Source organism: Arachis hypogaea, chromosome 15 (assembly GCF_003086295.3).
Source record: "Arachis hypogaea cultivar Tifrunner chromosome 15, arahy.Tifrunner.gnm2.J5K5, whole genome shotgun sequence".
NCBI lineage: Eukaryota > Viridiplantae > Streptophyta > Magnoliopsida > Fabales > Fabaceae > Arachis > Arachis hypogaea.
The window spans coordinates 19,826,549-19,846,485 of NC_092050.1; the positions used below are offsets into that span (position 1 = coordinate 19,826,549).

Here is a 19,937-nt window from a genome sequence, read left to right on the forward strand (position 1 = left end):
TTTTTAATTCCCCGTCTAATGAATTAAAAAAAAAACAGTTTCCAACTAACTTGCCATTCCTCTTATTTCTTATCAAAATTTTTAGCTTGGTTGGAAGTTGGAACTCATGCTTAGCTCACTTAATCTCTTGTTGTCACTTTCTTTCAAAACAAGCATTAATTACCTAGATTTTGAAAAAATAATTGATGGAAAGGCAACCTGAACTATACATACCAATGTTCAAGCTGCTAGTTGCCATGTCTTAGGACACCTTCACCAAAGAATGTTCTTCTAGCCAAGTTAACTGCCTTTGGCTTGTTTTTGATAGTTTGAATTATTATGTGTATTTTATTTAAATATATTGTATTGATACATCATAAAGATAATGTCATGATATGTTTATGATGTTCAATTGAATTCTGATTTAGTTAATCTAGATTGTAGAGACAAATGGACAGACATGTTTGGACTGATGAGGAGACAGAGGTATTTGTTGGTTTTATGGAGGAGCTTGTCATTAAAGGAAGAATAGCTGATGCAGGTCAATTTAGGCCTGGATCTTTTGAGAAACTTGCTGCAAAAATGAATGAGAGGTTTCCAAGTGGTGGTTTTCAAATAACTCATTGCAAAAACAAGGTTAAGAGGTTGAAAGAGAAATATCAATTTGCTGCTGACATGGCAGGCTGTAGCGGTTTTGGATGGGATGATGTGAAGCAATGCGTGGTTGTGGACAACAAAGAGATCCTCGCTGCTTATATGAAGGTTGGTTTACAAGTTTGATTTTGTTGAATTAATTTTATTCTACTTGATAGTCTGTCCTTCTTTGTTGATCTTTTATTTTTTATTTTTTCTAGAAACAAGGAGTAAGGTTGTATACTCCAGGAAAGCCTTTTCCCCTTTATACGCGCTTGGAAAAAATATTTTGTAAGGAAAGAGCAAATGGAGATGCTGCTGTATGCGGCAATGACGCTGAAGAAGAAGTGCAAATGAATGGGTATGAAGAAATGGACGAAGAAGATACGGATTTCTTTAACTCAAATCATGATTGTAGTGAATCTCTACTCCAACAATCAAATTATGTGGCTTCATCTTCTGGGAAGAAACAAGGAAAGAAGCCTTCCTCATTTAAAGCGGCAAAGGATACCAAGATGATGAAGGAGTTAACTGACACGCTGAAATATGTGTTCGATCAACAGGAAAAGCGTTTGGATGCTTTTGCCCAAGCTATGGTAAACACTCGTGAGGAAAAAAAGACTGGTGATATACTCAGCGAACTTGGATTCACTGATGATGAAGTTATTTCTATTGCACTCAAGTTCTCCACAAATCCTCAACTGGAAAAAATGTTTTGGTCATTGGGAAATAGCCAGAAAACCGGATTTATTAGAGCTATATTGCATACTTAGAATTAGAGTTAATCTCTTTGAGTTATCATTTCATTTTGTGCAGACTTAGGTTCAAACAAGCATAATTTTACATGCAAGATTTTTTTGATGTTAGTGCATAGTTAGTTTTACGTATTGGTTTTAATTATGTTACTGCAGAAACTTGTTCAAAATGGGTGCTTAATTGTTTAAGCTTTTGGTTAGAAATTGTTTAATTGTTTAAGATTTTGGTTAGAAATTAATATCTTGTGTATGGTTTAAAATAAATATAAATTCATTTATTGTAAATTTTTTTTTTTTAAATAATGTTTTTTTCATAAGGTTACGTCCAGTCTTCGATGTTAGTTTTTCCGGTGTTCATTGTTAATAAGGTTGAAGAATAGATAATTTGCAATTAGTAGACCTCATTTCATTGTGTTGCACTAGTCTGGAAAGGTTTGTTATGCAAAAGAATCCAAAATAGTTAAACGGAGCGGTTCAAGAACACCTGGGAAACTCATATATTGTATTTCACAAAAATCAACCATGTAGAGATGGAATGAACAATCATAACTCAAATGGTCCACTTCTGAAAAATAAAGCTCGAAAACTATTATTAAGTGTAACAATAAGTGACACAAGTTATTGAAACTTCAGGCTCAACGATATTCTACATGTAAATGCATATGTCCCATATCCTAAACATGTATGCATATTCTCTCTTCTCTCATGGAAATTTGAAATAGAATAAAATGATGACTGTGAATAATATTTTAAAAAAAATAAAATATTAAGCAGTTGCAGTTTGATCATTTTGTACTTCATCAACCATCAGCCATTCCCACCTCTGAAAACCAAACTCAGTCCTTCCTGTAACAGAGAACACACAGTTAGTCAAATTTCCATGCTTCAATTACATTTTATGCTACATCAAAACTACAATGCAAAAGCATCTCAATTGATTAAAACAATGGCTTTCCTCTGTTACCAAAAAGAAAAGTCTACCCAAGCTAGAAACAAAAGTGGGGTGTTCACGGTGAGAAGTCCTAGCCTCCTACGTCAGTTTGTGGTCAAAACTCCCCATTCATACTCCAATCCAGAGGATCTAAATGTGCTTGGCTGTGGCAGATAGCAATAGCTCTTCAAAACAGAGCTTGCCTCTAAAGTGAGTAAGAGCCTATCCAGCTTTTGCTTAATCTAAGTGCACAGCAATATTTATTTACAAATGAATTCACCCTTATTGGTTCACTTTACAAATGAATTCACTCTTATGGTCTATACCTTCATGCTGCTGCTTTTCTTTTCTTTTCCCTTAGCTCATTTTCTTCTAGGAATTTTCTTTCTTCACCTTAAGCTATCGGCACCTTCACCTTGGTAGAATTCTGGCAGGAAGATCAACCAGTGTTAAATTAACAACTACCAAAATTACCAAAGTAAATGGATGACACGAATCTTTCAAACTGAGATGTATAGGAACAGAATGGACAATAATATAAGGCCACTTGAAACGGAGTTCCCTCCGGCCCTTCACGATATATAACACGGAACCCTTCATTATCCTATTTTATCTGTTTAAAGAAGTAACATTACAACAATGCAAATTACTGATTTCAAGTTCTATATCTAAAAGGATGGACAATAAAAATATAGCATAGTTGTAGTGTGGATAGCATACTTTCTAATCAGTGTATGATGGTGTACTTGTACTAGACCCTTTACTATATTCAGAAACACTCCTCAACTATATTACTAATAAACATTCAATCATTACAAAGCAAATATGGCTAAGGAATGCTGTTATTAGTACCTTGTTGTTTTGAAGAATGCAAGAGTTGAGTCTGAACAAGGTTTTTGAGCATGTGATAATTTGTCATATGAGGTGAGGCAAGAGTGTTGTCCAGCCTCTCCCTATACAGCTCCACAATCTCTCTTTTCTTCTCCATCTTCTTTGCATCTCCAAAGAAAAAAAAACACAAGAAAGTCCCTTTTACTAAAAAACACACAATCTTCATGATAAGCTCAATTCATATAGTCAAGTACTAATAATAGTATCCAGGTAGTAAATTTTGATCAAAATTTAATATTGCACTTACATGAAACTTTGCTCAGTTTGGCTTTGAATGACAGTAAAAGATTGGAATTTGCAAAAGCTAAATCAATGAAAGAATTATTGAGTTGGTAATATGATAATTAGAAGAATATATAGAGGATATTATCCTTAAAGTGGGGGACCCCAAGCTAACAAGAACTGCACAAAATAGTAGAATATAAAACTAATAATGAAATCCATGAGCCAGCACTTTGCCATGAAAGTGCGCCATGAAAGTGCAGTGCTTTTTCAGTGTTACCACATAGACAGAGAGCTTTGATGATTGTTGTCAACGTTACGGTATAAGGCTGAAAATCACTCTTGAAAATCTTTGCAAAAGCAGAGACAGCAAGAGTGATCCAAATCCATTCCGCAGGAACAATTGATTAAGATATTCAAAGTAAATAAGTTGGGAGCAATTACCCTGGATTGCAATTGCTGAAAAAGGGAAATGGCGGTGGAGCAATGGTTGGTCTTGGCAAGAGATCCCAAAATCTTGGGGAATTGAAGGATGGATGGAGGGCGACACATAAAGAGCATGCGAGTGAAGGAATCAACAGCTTCATCAAGCGATTGGGGCTGAGAGTGAGAGTGTAGGGATGAAGTTGAAGGGAAGCAAAGACCGAGAGCGGAATGAGGAACAGAATTTGGGATTTGAAGAAGAGCGTACCTTAACATGATTCGTGAGAATGGGAACAATGACAACATTCTTGCAATCAAGAGAGGTAGGGTAAAAAGGAATGCGATGTATTGAAGAGTAGTCCACCAGAGAGAGTGAGAAGAGTTTAGCGAAAGGTTAGGGAGGGCAAGGATTAGAGATGTAGGGAAGGAGGGGAGGGATGTCTATTTTAGTCATTTTACCTAATATTATAGTCTTGTCCATGTATTTTTATGTGTATCCAAACATGATACTGGGCATTACATTAGTGTCTTGTCCATCATATCCAAACACAATACATGAACAATAATTTTTAATGTCTCCGCCCTATTGTCTCTGTCTCAGTGTCATGTTCTGTTCTGTCTCTGAAAACAAACGCAGCCTAAAAGATAATGAAAATTTTATGTTTTGCTGCAAGGAACACATCTAATTGAATATAACAAATATATAGAGAACAATTCACTACTAGAAAACTAGTTATTACAGACGAATATTTCCGACGGATTTTATCCCACGGAATACAAACAGAATTTCAGAGGGATTTTTTGTTGGAAAACCAAAAAAATGAATTAGCATAAATTACAGACAGAAAAGAGAATCCGTCTATAATTCTGTCGAAAAAATTAAATTTTTTTCGTGAGAAATAGTTACAGACGGAAAATCCGTCTGTAATTAAATAGACGAAAATACTGCGCTTTATTAAATTATTACAGACGGAAAATCCGTCTGTAATTTAAAATTTTCCGCCGGAAAAAAAAACTAAACCTAATCTACCCCGTCTCTTTCTCGAGCTCCAGCTCCATTCACAAATAACTTTTGACTCAATTCACAAAGCACTCCATGAAGATGAACAATTAACCCTAGCTAACCCTAACCCTCCCTGTCTTCATTGTGCCTCACTGTACCCTAACTCTCTCTTCATTGTGCTTCACGAAGAACCCCAAACCGCGACGAAGAGCCCCTAACAGCACTCTGCAAGAACGTCGCCGGTTGCCGGCGCTCGCAATGCCTCCGTCGAAGAACCCCTAACCGCGATGAAGAACCCCTAACCCTCCTTTGAGTTTCTTCGCTCTTCTCTCGCCACTCTCACCCTCAAGCTCACTGAGTCTCACCTCTCTCGCGGCTGGTTTCGCCGTCGACCTCTCTCTAGCTCTCCGGTATATCGCCTCTCGCGGGCGTTTCAGACTCAAGGTCGTCGCGTTCTGTTTCCGCTGCTGCTCTGTCACCGTCGCTGCTCTGTCACCGTCGCTGCTCTATCGCGCTCTGTTGCAAGCGAATCGATGGAATTCGACCCGATCCCAATCAGTTCCTGCTCCAAAGAGAACCAGAGCATCTACCAGCAGTTGTTTAAATTACGCCGATTCAGGTATGCATTGTTTAAATTACGCCGATAAACCTTAGGGTTCAATTTTTCTACGCCAGTTTTAGCTAGGTTTATCATACTTTGCTTTTGTGGCTCAATTGTTTAATGGTTCCAACTATTATATAAAGCAAAACAAAAAGTATACAAAATTAATGGAAGCAGAAAAGCTTGATTGAAGACACTGTGATAGTCAAGTTCAAATAAAGAGAATGTGACTAATAATGAATAAATTAAAGTTGCATGATATTTCGTTAAATGTTAAAACATTTTTTAAATATATATATATATATATATATATATATATATATATATATATATATATATATATATATATAAGGCAATTTTGAACTATATAGTTTGCACATTTGTTTGAACTTCTGCAGCAAAGCATTGTCGTATGGAGTTACTCATGCAGCAAAGGTTAGTGGCTTGCCCATGGTTTATTTATCTGCAATCATCTTGTTTTCTTTTTTTTCCTGATCTATTTTTCTATTTCAGGCTCTAAAACCTGCTACTCTTGTTCCTCTTCAGCTTTTAAAGTCAAGTGGAACCAAATGCATAATGGTAAGTGTACTTAAAAAGGCTTTTGAACTTCTGCTATAAAGTAAGAGGTTATACTGACATTTGCAAATTATCTAAGGTTGGTGACCCAAAGCAACTTCCTGCAACTGTCCTCTCAAATATTGCGAGTAAATATCTTTACGAGTGCAGCATGTTTGAACGTTTACAAAGGGCAGGGCATCCTGTTATCATGCTTACTGAGCAGGTACATAGTTTGCTACTGGATCTGATCTGAAGTCTTTTTGTTTTTAAGGTTTAGGGTTTATCCGTTTAGTTTGCCTTGTTTGACTAAATAATCAATTCAGCACAATTCTTATTTACTGTTGAGAAGGATTGAGTAAAGATATAAAAAGGATTGAGTAGAATATGTGTGGTGCATTGCTATATTATGAAATTGATGCTGATTATTTCTACACTGACTGTAAAAGTGGAATCCATCCCATATGGAATATGCATTTTGTCTATTTGGTGAATCTTGGAGTGTACTGAATGTGGATTTTCAGCTGTTTCTTTTGATTAGTTGCAAAAGCTTTGAAGAAAGTAAAGGTTGTTTTTCTGAAATAAAATGCTTGAATTTGAAGGAGAAATTTCAATCTTCAAACTTGGTTTTTATCTCTTTATCACTTATTCTTTTTATTAGGGAGTCATGTTGATGGATATGAAGAGGGATTTGAGAACCCTTTAATATTGATGAGTTAGTCTGTATGCATGCGAAGGGATTAGAGAATTCAATTCATGGTATACTTGTCTTTCATGTTTTATGCATCCAACCATTCTTTTTATTAGGGAGTCGTGTTGATGTATATGAAGAGGGATTTGAGAACCCTTTAATATTGATGAGTTAGTCTGTATGCATGCGAAGGGATTAGAGAATTCAATTTGCATGATAACTGCTATTACAATAATACTTCAGGTCATGTTTAATTTGATCTCTCTTTGCTGTCCTAATATTGCTTTTGCAAAGTTATAGTTAATGATAGTATTTTGTTGTTGAGCAACAAACTAGTTCCTTAACATGTTTGCTTTAAGCCACAACGTCCCAAATATTTCTTGATGGATGCCTCATGAGGTCTGAAAATTATAGCTTCTTTGATGAGTATGCAGGGCTAGGGGACAAGGCTGTTTGTGGCAACAAAACTAGGACGAATTCGAGCGGCCGCAAAGCAGGCGCTTTTGGAAGTACTTCAAGCTGCACCAAACAGCATAGGATACTATGCAAGAGGGAAGGTTGATGTTTCTGGAAGGGTAAATGAATCTGCTTATGTTTTGGCTAATTGTTGGAAGAGTTTGAACAGTAGTTCTTGCAAAGTATGTCTTGAGAATTCTGTAAATGCATCTATTCACAACCCTTAACAATATATATAGCATTGAAAAGTTTGAACAAAATCCAAGACCTATTAATATGTGTGGATCATATCTGAAAGGGTAAACTACAGTAAATGCTATAGTTTGGTTTCAGTGAATGTTAAGTGTAATTTAACCTATTGAGAACATTGTGGAATACTCATTTTCTTAAGTGGTGTTGCAGGGGTTACATGGCTCCAAAGTACCTAGCTCATGGTCAGTTAACAGAAAAGGCAGATGTATATAGTTTTGGAGTGTTAGTCTTAGAAATAGTTACTGGGAGACAGAATAACAGAAGCAAATCAACAGAATACTCAGACAACATAGTTATACTCAACCAGGGTTTGGAAAGAATCCAATTTTGACAGAGAACTGCTTTGATTATTGCCCAACTCATCGGTATTCTTTCACTTCAACATCTCTATGTCCATCTTTTCCAAAATTGCTAATCTATGTGTTTCATTGTTCTGTTTCCTTCTTGTTTTGACTGTGAGTTTCCTTTGCAACCGTAACTGTAACAGTAATTTTAACTATGTGATGGTTCTTGTGATCCATAACAATAACATATCATTTTTGTTGTCAAAAGGTTATTTTTTCTATTTCTGGAAGCTCCCCATGTCGCCAAAATCCCGAGGTATGTCTCTCTTGTTAAATTTTGAAACGCCAATCATTAATTTACAAATTTCAGTTTTGAGATCATGAGTTGGCGCTTCTCTCTACTTCCTTAGCTTGCTGAATTTTTAGAAACTTAAGATGGATCCCCCTGAAGGGAAGTATAGTTGATAATCAGTGAATTTAACTCCGCTTTAACTCAGCCTCGGTGCATGTGTGTGTACTTTTTTTGTTACAGATGTTTGTATTGTTGGTGTTGCAAGGACTCCAATGGGGGATCTACTTGGCAACCTATCATCTCTATCAGCAACACAACTAGGCTCAATTGTTATCAACTAGGCTCAATTGTTGCAGCTACCATGCTTGCAGTACATTGTAGAAGCAAGGTTTTCTTTTCATTCATGAATTGCCAAAATTATACACTTCTGCTGTGTTCAAATGATTTTTTGTGGTATTTCAGTAGATACTTAACACTTTGGTCTCTTACAGGTTGAAGTTTCTGGTGGAAGAGGGAAACCCTCTAGAATAGTTGATAAAGATGAAGGATTGGGGAAGGTAAGCAGATCACAGTATGTAATTACATGTGTTAACTTATCTCTATAGGACATAGTGGTAGATATTAGGATTACATTGTAATGCCATGTGTATGCACATCTATAGTATAATGTACTAACCAGAGTTGCTGATAAAGGAGAGTTTATTAGAATTTAGAGTTTCTTTTACTTTACTATTTTTTCCCCTTTTTTCTTTTGTGGTATCTCCTGCCTCTATTGGTATAACTAGAGAAATTTGTCACCAAATTTATGTCAGTTCGATAATAAAAAAAACTTACATATTTATTGGAATGCTTTTGTGTATTTGTTTTTTATTATTTTGTTATTTTGTACAAAATTGGTAATTGCTGGAACTTTATACAGTTGACATGCTAAATATTCACTGATATAGAGTAATAAACGTAGGTCCCTCTGGTGGGGTTATTTCCCAACTGTCTTATGCAACAAAAAGTTCTTCATCCATTCCGAAAGCATGTGAAGTAACTTTCTTTTCCCTTGTTCATTTTCCTTGTTTTGTCTGTTTAGCTTCTCCAAAATTCAGGTCTTATTCTTATTACTGTAGTAGGTTGGTGGAACTATTTTGTCTGCAAAACTTGCAAAAGAGAGAGGATGGGCCATTAACGTAGGAGGAGGATTTCATCACTGCTCTGCAGAAAAAGGAGGTGGATTTTGTGCTTATGCAGATATTTCTCTTTGCATCCACTTTGCTTTGGTTCGGTTGAATATATCAAGGTAGCATAACTGCGTTTAGGCTTTATCATTGCAAGCTAGGACATGCTCTTAACACGTGCAAATTAGAATTATCTTCTAACTGTCTGCAAAATCTTTAGGGTGATGATCATTGATCTTGATGCACATCAAGGAAATGGCCATGAAACAGACTTTGCCTATGATAGTATGGCCACCAAAATTCTCCTTATGTTGTCTGACTTCTTACCTTTTAGGATTTTCACTGAAAAGACTGTGTAATGGCAGGCCTAACTTTAGAGGGAAGTATCAAGTACCACATCTAGCTAGGACCACTGCAATGGTCTTCTTCACAGCTCATGGACTTTGCTACATTATCTTTTGGGACAACATTAATCAAATCTAAGAGGTAAATTCAATAAGCAACTTGTTCAATGCAAAGTCCTTTTTCAATCATAAACTATATAGGCTAACATTGCAAGAGCTTTCATTGTAGATGCAACATAGTATTTATTTCAATTTCCTTTCATGTTGCTACAATAGGATTCAACTTTTCATATATATTGCTCTCACGGGGACACAGAAATTGTTGAGTTCTGATCAGTGCATATAGGTAGCTAATTTCAAATCTGCACTGTGATGTCATACAAATCATATAAATCATTGAGAAACTGTGTTGATCTTTTTCTCCACATCTGTTGCAGTGCTCAAATATATTCTTGACAGTGCTAAAATAAAAGCTCAATCATTCATTACTTTTTTTCTTTATTATTCTTCTTGTAAACTTTTGCATACTAGCTTTACAGGAGTTTGCTGAGAGGAAGGACAATGGGAAGATGGCTGAAGGATTAAGAGGAGAGGAAAAAGCAGGAAATTAGGACTCATAATGCTCAGTTGCATGCTGCAGTATCCGTGGTAGGCATAGCTGCTGCCGTTGCGGCCATTGCAGCTTCAATAGAGTGTACATTGTAGAATCAATAGAGTGTACATAGCTGCCATAAGAAAGTGTACATAACTGCCATAAAGTTTTACACTTACCATATGAGTGGTCTCTAGCTCAGCTTGCATTGTTCAAGAAATTTTAGAAAATTCTAAGGATACTACTTTACTAATGTTTGTGAGACATGGATGTAATTTTCACTCCATGTGGATGTATAACTGTATATTATTGAATAAGTAGAGTTATATGCAAAGAAATATTATATAGATAATCTATTTTTCATACATCTCAAAGAAGAAAAAAATAATATATAATTTATATGAGTTGAGTTGAGTTTTTTTATATTTATTTTGTATGAAAACAAGTTTATTTTGCAATTAGAAAAATAAAAAAAAATTCTATTTTACCTTACTGACGAATTTACAGACGGATTTTCTGTCTGTAATCAAAACGTGGGATGATTTTCCAAAGTTTAAATTACAGACGGAAAATCTGTCGAAAAATCCGTCTGTATTTATAGACGGAAAGTTCGTCGCGTTTGGGAAATGGATAGAAAATTTACAGAGGAAAAATCCGTCGGTAACTGATAAAAATCCGTCAGTAAATAATTTCCGACGGGGCTTTTACAGAGGGACAAAATCCGTCGGTAACCAAAAATCCTTCTGTAATAAAGACCAAATCCATCTGTAAATCTGTCTGTATTAATCTATTTTCTAGTTGTGATTACAGTGCACTACTTTGATTCTAAAATATAAAGGGTATTATTTGCTAATACAGTTTGGGTTAATTGGGTAGATTTTTCTAATAAAAAGTTAGGCAATGTTTGAGTATGTGCTCTGAATAATTGGTAGTATTCACTGAAGTGAAGATTAAATTGAAGTATACAAAAGATATATAAAATTAATCAAATTGAATAAGTCCAAAGCAAGTTCCCTCTTCCAAAACAAGCTCAACCTATAGAGACCCCAAATCACAGAATAAGTTCTAATCTAACATAAACTTAATCAAATTGAAATTACTAACGTAATATTTGATTTCCATCATGAAATACAGGAGGAAGAGACGTTTGAGGACAAAAAAGATAAAAAAAATAATAAATAAATAAATAAAAATTGGACTTTGGAGAAAGACACAAAGGCAATAACTTCAAAATTTTTTGGTTAGTAGAGACAAAATTTAAGATAATTTCTGATTTTGTCCAAAAAATAAAAACAGAATTATAAAACTTTGGCAATTGAAACACATAATTAGAAGGTTGAAATTCAAACCAAATGGTGCGGTGCTGTATTGTTCAAACAGTAGAATACATTTCATGTCAAAATCATAACTAATTAATACATTTAACATTTCCTTATACAAATATTCATTATCAACAGTGCTCTTATAAAATAATTATTCTTTTACACTAACTAATGACTTTTCTTGAGCTCACATATACAACTCCTATAATCAGACAAGAAACCATCTCATTAAAGTATCAGTATAGAGAACCATGACTGAGTTGCAAGTTGTATAATCTATTCATACCTCTAATACACGCAATGCACCAAAAACAGTGTTTGCCTACAATAAATCAAAACAGAAAAAAAATATATATATATATATTAGATTACACAACTAACTCTTCATATCTTTATTTTGCAACAAACTTCTCATTTTCAATACTACCTCTTCTCTTTGCTCTGTACCCTATTTTTCTATTAATTAATATCACTTTATTGTTATTGGACCTCCAATCCTGTGACCCTTTTCGGCATAATATGGACTCAATTTTTAGTTTCCATGTAAATGGCATCAACATCGGTACACAAAGAAATTATGTCAACTTAGTATACATAATTAGAGGGTGTGGTATCAACACAACACCAGAAGAAGAATGAAGGTGAAGAAAAAGCAGTGAGGGAATCTAAGAGAACAAATGATAAAAGTATTCGAGATTAGAGTATAAAAATGAAATGATAGAGGCAGTTCAGATTTCATTCTTTAATATTTTGACATATAGTAATAGTGTTACAGTAACATGGTCATTGAATATCTTTTATCTATCAAGGCATTCACCATTTTTTACATTATAGGATAATACTTTATGAGAATCACTTAACTAAAATAAAATTTTCATGAAATAAGTCACTATAATCAATTCTACAGACAAAAAACCAGAAGAATTTGATTATAATGATCCTTCAAGATGGCAACAACACTCAAACACCACCACAATTACAAAACCTTTGCAATCTAAAGAGAAAAAGAGGCGCTCCCATATATATATTAAAGCAGTGTACAGAGGAAAACATATATAAATATCATATCATATCATATGCTATGTAAGTCAATTGAATCAAGCTTCCCTTTTCTTTCTTTCTTTAATATAAAGGCCAAGTTTATATTAACAAATTTAAAAATAGCGATATAATCCCCTTAATATATAACAGAGTAACAACTCTACTTAAAATAAATATAAACAAGTTTGAATATGCAATTGTATTAGCTTTATAGATTAATTAACACTGCTATATATATGGAGTTTACTTTTATGAACTAATTATGCACAAGTAACTGATAGAGGTCATAGCTATATTTGAATCTTAGAAGAATAGTAAAATAAAAAGATAAATCAATTCGAAAAATGTCAATTTTGTAAAAAAGAAGGATTAAGAAAATGTATTGTTACTTTACTACTTTATGGCACTTGATATAACTAAATGAAGTGGGTTTACAATTAGATCATACTTTGGATTTCTAGATTTAGGGGATGATACTTTACACTCAAACTCAACAACATAACAGTAATGATACTTGAAATAAGGGATTCCCAAATGAAACAGAAATACTAATGATAGTTGAAGTTGGCTTTGAAAAGAGTTCAGTAACAGTAACAGAAAAATATACATGAATTTTGTGAGCTCGATTGAGAGAGAGAAGACGCGTAAGAGGGAGCAGAGAAGGACCAAAGTAGGAGGAGCGACGGCAGCAACGGAGAGAAGGAGCGATGGCAGCACGGCAGCAGCGGAACGACGGCGGGGCGAGCAAGAGGAGCAACAGTGGCACAAACATGAGGAGCGACAGTGGCACAGTAGCAACAGAGCGCGACGACAGCGCGAGCAAGAGGAGCAACGGCGGAGCAACCGTGATGGAGTGACAGATGGCAGCAGAGAATGACGATTGAAAACGGTGTGAATTTCTGAGAATTGTGTTTCTTAACTTTGGAGCGGGAAGTGAACACGGATATATGTTTTTAGTGATAAAAATTGATGTCATATTTGTCAATTTTAATTTATAAAAAGAAACACCTTAAGCGTCTATTTTATACATTAAATCTACATCGTTTATTTGATTTTAGAAAGCGATATAGACCATTCAAATTTATCGACGGTAAATTGTTGTCGATATTTTAAATAATAAAATAGACGCCATATTCGTCGATTTAAAATAAAAGTATTTTTCAATCCTGGTTCATCGACAATGTGACGATAATAGAGAAAGGTTAATGCAACATAAAAAAACCAACGACCTGGCTGTCGATTTTAATATTTTATTTTAATTATCTTTTTTTAACAATATCGACAACAAACTGTCAAAAAATATCGATGACAGAGATAACTGTCAATTTTTAGTGTCGAAAAAATGCTTTTTCTTGTAGTGTTTAGCTCAGTTTGAGTAAACAACTTAATTAAGCTACTTTTGAAAAAATAGCTTAAACAATAAATGATTATATTAAAAATAGCTTATAAATAAGTTATTTTATATTTGAATTTTTAGTTCTAAAAGTACTTATTTTATAGAAATGTGATAAAAAGTAGTAGCATTATGAGAGAAGTCATTTTTTTAACTTCTCTATAAGCTCCTAAATAGCTTCTTAGAAAGCTGCAATTTGGTTTTGAAAATTGCACCAGACATTAATACTACTACTTTTCATAAGTCAAAAACTCATAAAAGTTACTTTTAAAGCTTCCCAAACGGGCCACCGTGGCTCCGAATTGACTTCAAATTTGATGTGCAATGTGGGTACGAATATACAGAATTGATTTTTTTTTTTGTTATGCGTTTAATGTGGTTAATTGCTGTTATGAAGTTGTGGAGATTGAACTTAAAGTGGAAAAGCATTAATTTTACAGAAAATTTAGTCCTCATTAGTGAATGTGTTCAACTTTGAAAACTTTATCTAATATGAATGAAGTGATGAAATAAAGGAAGAGTAGATTTTGACCAATTTCTAATCTTGCTCCACACGGTACGATGTGTGTATATTTTCTGCTTCTGTTGACAACAGTTTTAAGCTTTTCATATTGGATGTTTCCGTTTAGAGAGGTACATAGACGAATTGGAATTGGAAGTCATTAAATTTTGCTTTGATATTGGTGTGTGTTATTATTTATGAATTGGAGTTGGATGCGGCATATGTTTGAGATTTTTGTTTTAGCCTTTTTGGTGTGTGATATAGTTGTGTGTTGGTATTTATGATTGATAATGGCAAGTTTTAGTTAGTGTGATATGTGAACTGTGTCAGGCGAATGCGTTTGCAGAATATGTGTACATATGGTTAGGGTGCTGGTATATTTGAACTTGATTATGATCTCCAGAGGTCTCATACTTGATCGATGGACAAAGAGGGCTAAGCAGCTGAGTCATACCAGCGACAGAATATGTGTTGGGGAGATTCCAGACACAGCATACATGAGCATGCATGCGGTAATGTTGGCTGAATGCAAGGAATTGGTGAACTTGTCTTGCCAATTCTTTGAGGACTATTTCGACATGAAAACAAGATTGGCCAAGGAGCGCCAATCCCTGAGAACTTGTCCTACCGATTTTTTGTGACTTCATCAATACTATCTATCTCTTAATGTTCTTTTTCTATGCTACAATCAGCCAAGTGTCCCTCATCTGAGTCATTTCACTGATCAGAGGCATCCACTCCTCTTTGCACACGGCCACATTGAGGTTGAAGCAACCTACACCAGATATAGTAGAAAAAGAATTGGTAGTTTTGGGGTAATTTCTGAAGGGTGGACAAACTTTGCTAGCTTGTGCAACTTCAAGCTCAGAGATGTTGGGGTCTTTGAGGTCCTCTCAATTGAACCGGTCACAATCCTTCAGGTCCGATGCCACTAGGAAGCTGCAAGCTCACGAACATCTATCCTTTTGTAATTAATTAGACGTGCATTAGTTGAATAGAATTTTCCATTAATAATCTTATATAACATGAGGTCTTTACTTAAAAAATTATTAACTTAAGAGTAAATTCAAATTAAAAATTCAAGTCATTCGGGTAACTGCAATTTTAAAAAATACACTAATACGTATAAAGAACTACTAGACTTATAAAAAATGAAATTTATTATCTTTCACCCAAAAGAAAACTTATTGCTTGCCTTTCGTAATTATTTACAATAATTTAACAAAGACCCAGTAATATTTTACATACAATAAACCCCAAAATAATATCATTCTTGAAATCAATCTCATTTATTATTAATTTTTTTTTATGCCTTTCAAGCTTTCCCATAATTTATACATATGAAAAGGTAGAAGATGAAATTTTAGAGGATATGGGTAATGTCATTAGATGGTAGGAAATAATTTTTTTTTTTTTTTTTTTTGGACGTGGATGGTAGGAAATAATTGAGGATGGTCTTTGGGGGTATGGGTTTGTATCAGAGTTGTGTTTGGATGGGTTGTGGATGTGGGCCATGTGGCCAAGTCCAAGTCCAAAAAAAAAAGCTCACCAATACTTTCTACCAAAAAAAAACTGATCATTAAGGAGTTGGTCCCCAGACCATGTTGTACCGATTTGCAATTAGATTCAATATTGGGTCAAATCTAACATTACTAACATGTTCAGTATGGCAGCCATCTCCACCATCCTCCATAAGGAATATTTCTGCAAAGGACCAGATTATTCTTTTCCCACTAAAGATATATCCATGGTAAAAATTAGATGAACATATTTTTGTATGCATTGTTTTAAAACAAGCTAAGGATGTTTATGTTTTCTTTGATTGCTCTGTCTTTCTGAGTTTCTTGGTGGACAATCAAAGACCACGCACGCATATCTATTAGCTCCTGAAATTATTAGATACAATATATCTTCGGAGATAGAAACATTTGGGAAAGGATGAAAAGGATAGGAGTAGGGGGAGATTGTAACTGTACAATGCTCTAATAATTAATGGCTTTCTTTTCAATAATGTTAACATATTGTTAGTATGGCATCACATATATCTAGGGCTGGAATTGAGTCAAGCCAGCTCATGAGCCAGCGCGAGCTCGACTCGTTAACAGCTCGATAAGCTAAATTCGTGAGCTGGTGAGCCAAGCTTGAGCCTGAAATTGAGCTCATAAATTAAATGAGTCGAACTTGAGCTTGGATAAGCTCAGTTCATTAGTTCGTGAGCTGGCTCGATTATATATATATATATATATATATATATATATAACAATCTTAATTATTTAATATTTATATTTATTTTTTACATATAATTTTAATATAGGACATAAATAAAAATTTATAATTTATTAATAGATAAACAATATATAAAATTGATCTTTTCAAATATTTTTAAAAATATATAAATTATAATTTATTGATATAAAATCATAGATTATGTATCTATGTTTCTCTTATTTGAGCCAGCTCGTGAGCTCGAGCCAGCTCATGAGCTTTTGGTGAGCCGAGCTTGAGCTTAAGAAATAAGCTCGATTGTTAATGAGTCGAGCCGTGAGTCAAGCTCAATTTTCGTGAGCCGAGCTTGAGCTTGGTCTAGCTCAGCTCAGCTCGGCTCACTTCCAGCCCTACATATACCTACATAGTGTATGAGTGTGAATTTGTGAAGTGATGGGGCTTTAATTAATACAATTGTGATTAATGAATGGAAATTATTTTTCTTATGGAAAGGGTAATGGTGTTTTGGTTTAATATTGACAATTGGGGTGTTTTGCTAATTTATGGGTCAGATCAACATGCGGGAGAGGTGTTAGTAGAGCGCCATCAGAGCAAGTTAGACTTCGTCGTCGACATGGAGGCTCTCGGAAAACACGGGGGGCGTGCTGAGCAGAGGTGCCAACCAGCTTTTGCAGACTATGTCGTAGACGTGGAGGCTCCATGTCAACACGGGGTAGGCGTGCTGCTCAGAAATTTTATGCAGCTTTCGCAGAGATTTTCGCACGTTTCTGAGGAGTTGCAAAGCCCTATTCAATACGGGAAGGGTGTGTTGCAGTGTCTGCATGTAGGGGACACCTCCTTCCTCCGAGAACAAGCAACACAGGGTTGAAATTCTTTAAATTGAGATCAACCCTCCCTCAGCATTCATTCAGCGAAGGCAACTTAGAAGAAGAGAGTGATTTTAGGGAGGAAGTCTCTCAAGAAGAAGAAGAAGAGAGTTAGTGTTAAAAAAAGAGTAATTTCGTACATAAAAAAATATTGTAAGTTTGTACCAATTAAAAATGGTTCGTAATTATACGGTACCTGAAGAACATATTAGTAATTATTTGGATCATCCAGTTTATATAAGTTGATAAATTTTATTTTTTTATGTATTTAAATTTTTTAATTTTAATTAATATTATTTTTGTTATTGTTAATATCATATAAGGGTTAAGTACTGTTTTCGTCCCTAAGGTCCGGGGTGAAAATCAAATTCGTCCCCGACCTTTTTTTGTTATTAAAATTATCCTCAACGTTACAAAACGTTATAAAATCATTCTTTTGTCCATAAATAATATTTTTTGGACAATTTTGTCCTTAAACAAAAAAAAATTCTCCCTATCCTCACCACTAATCCCCAGCATCATTAGTCATCACCACTACCACACTACTCTTTAATCTGAACCCATTACAACACCACCCCTTCATCCAAACAACACCAACAATGGCAACAGCAACTCAAATACCCTTCATCATCATCTTTCTCCCTTAACCTCCTCACTCTACTGTTTAACATTCTTTTGTCACATGGAATTAGACCATCAATAGCGGCACCAGCAGCAGGCAGCGCCCACAGGTGTGGAGAATATTCCGACGACGTTGAGCCACGGCGGTAGGTTCATCCAATACAACATATTTGGGAACATATTCAAAGTCACCGCCAAATACATACCCATTGAGCATTGAGTTCCAAAGTACCAAATCTCTAACAGGCAATTCCTCAAACACCTCATGTGCATCCATCACCAACCCAAATTTCATATAAGTATTAACCAGAGCACTCCCCACAAGCACATCCAACTCGAATCTAAACTTAAACAAAAATCCATGAATCTTCTTAACCTCCAAATCCTCCACACAGGCTCTGATCACACACGGGAATGTGTACTTATCCGGAGTGACACCCAGATGACGCATTCGCTTGTAAACCAAGAAGCCATCAAGGGAAAGCCCATTCCCAACAAATCCAGCAATGACAGCATTGTAGGCGAAGACATTCTTATCAAGATCGGTAGAGTAGTTGAAGACCTTGGCATTGCTCATGAGGATGCACTTCGAGTACTTTTTTTTGTTGTTTTTCTGTTCGTTTTAGGTGAGAGGGGTGGAGGTAAGGGAAGGGGTGGGGTGGGGTGGTTTATTTTATTTTTAATATTTTTTATTTTTGTTTAAGGGTAAAATTGTCCAAAAAATATTATTTATGAACAAAAGGATGATTTTCTAACGTTTTGTAATGTTGAGAATGATTTTAATAATAAAAAAAGGTCGGAGACGAATTTGATTTTCACCCCAGACCTTAGGGACGAAAACAGTACTTAATCCTATCATATAATGATATAGCATTGTTATTTTAGTATTATTATTTTTACTTGTATTTAGTTTTATTCATTAAGGTTAATAAATAATATAAATATTAAACTATTTTGGGATAATACTTTTATTTGTCTAGTATAATATTATTTTATTTTATACAAATGTGAATATATAATTTTTTTTGAATTTTTTTGTTATAATATGATTATTTTTTTACATTTAATAAATAATTTAAATATTAATAAATAAATTAATAAATATTATTATTTTTCAAAAACTAGATATCTTTAATAATAAATATTTTTTGTTGTAATTTAATAAATATTTATATTTATTTATTTTTAATATTTAAATAAATAAATGCTTTTTTATTTATGATTAGTAATAAAAATATTTATATTGATGTAAATTACTATAATAAATAATTATTTGTTATAATCTTCATTCATTTAAACTAATAAATATATTTTTGTTGTACCAGTCTAACAGGAATTTTATAGTTTGTAAACTGGATCTGCCGGAAACGTGGAATTCGATGGTAAAAGACGTCTTACGCGCAACGGAATTCTACTACGTTTCTAGAATTGGGATAATCAAAGGATTTTACCCCTTATTATTTGCTCTAGTGGAAAGGTAGAGGTCAAAGACTCACATCTTTGTATCGCCGGTAGGTGAGGTTATGGTAACACTGGAAGATGTCGCTTATATATTTGGCCTACCCATTAATAGAGAGGTTGTGAGCGGCTAGACAGATAGTAGTGGCGAATTCTTACAGAGCCAAAGCATCGTGATTTTCGGCCGCGAACCCATTGTGAGTAGTTCCTCCAAATCTTATATAAAGTTAGCATGGGTTCGCGGTATCAGAGATGCAGAGCCATTGGACACTTTGGAGTTTATTCAGAGATACGTCAGATACTAGATTTTTCTGTTTGCTAGATTCAACTCTATTCGCGGATAAGTCGACAACATATGCCCACGCGAAGTATCTACCGTTGCTCCCCGATTTTGAGCGGATCCACACTTACAGTTGAGAGTCAGCATGTCTCACGCAT

General features: G+C 34.6%; 1 protein-coding gene and 1 long non-coding RNA gene across 2 annotated transcripts; one reads left to right on the top strand and one right to left on the bottom strand.

Moving 5' to 3' along the window:
- Positions 1-2,016: 2,016 nt before the first annotated feature.
- LOC112749862 (uncharacterized) lies at positions 2,017-4,157 on the bottom strand. The gene is made up of 4 exons (XM_025798280.2): positions 4,103-4,157; positions 3,856-4,011; positions 3,151-3,289; positions 2,017-2,213 (listed from the first exon to the last, which is right to left on the bottom strand). Exons 2-4 carry the CDS (start codon positions 3,970-3,972, stop codon positions 2,134-2,136), a joined length of 336 nt encoding a protein of 111 aa, XP_025654065.1. The 5' UTR covers positions 3,973-4,011; positions 4,103-4,157; the 3' UTR covers positions 2,017-2,133.
- Positions 4,158-7,865: 3,708 nt separating this feature from the next.
- LOC112749863 (uncharacterized) lies at positions 7,866-8,676 on the top strand. The gene is made up of 3 exons (XR_003175240.3): positions 7,866-7,992; positions 8,209-8,356; positions 8,460-8,676. It is a non-coding gene; the product is annotated as an uncharacterized lncRNA (long non-coding RNA).
- The last annotated feature ends 11,261 nt before the right edge of the window (positions 8,677-19,937 follow it).

Coding starts and splice junctions, on each gene's coding strand:
- LOC112749862 (XM_025798280.2), bottom strand. CDS start 3,972: ATGCTCTTTATGTGTCGCCCTCCATCCATCCTTCAATTCCCCAAGATT. Junction 3,290..3,855: donor TTCAGCAATTGCAATCCAGG/GTAATTGCTCCC, acceptor GGAGATGCAAAG/AAGATGGAGAAGAAAAGAGA. Junction 2,214..3,150: donor GCATTCTTCAAAACAACAAG/GTACTAATAACA, acceptor TCTCTGTTACAG/GAAGGACTGAGTTTGGTTTT.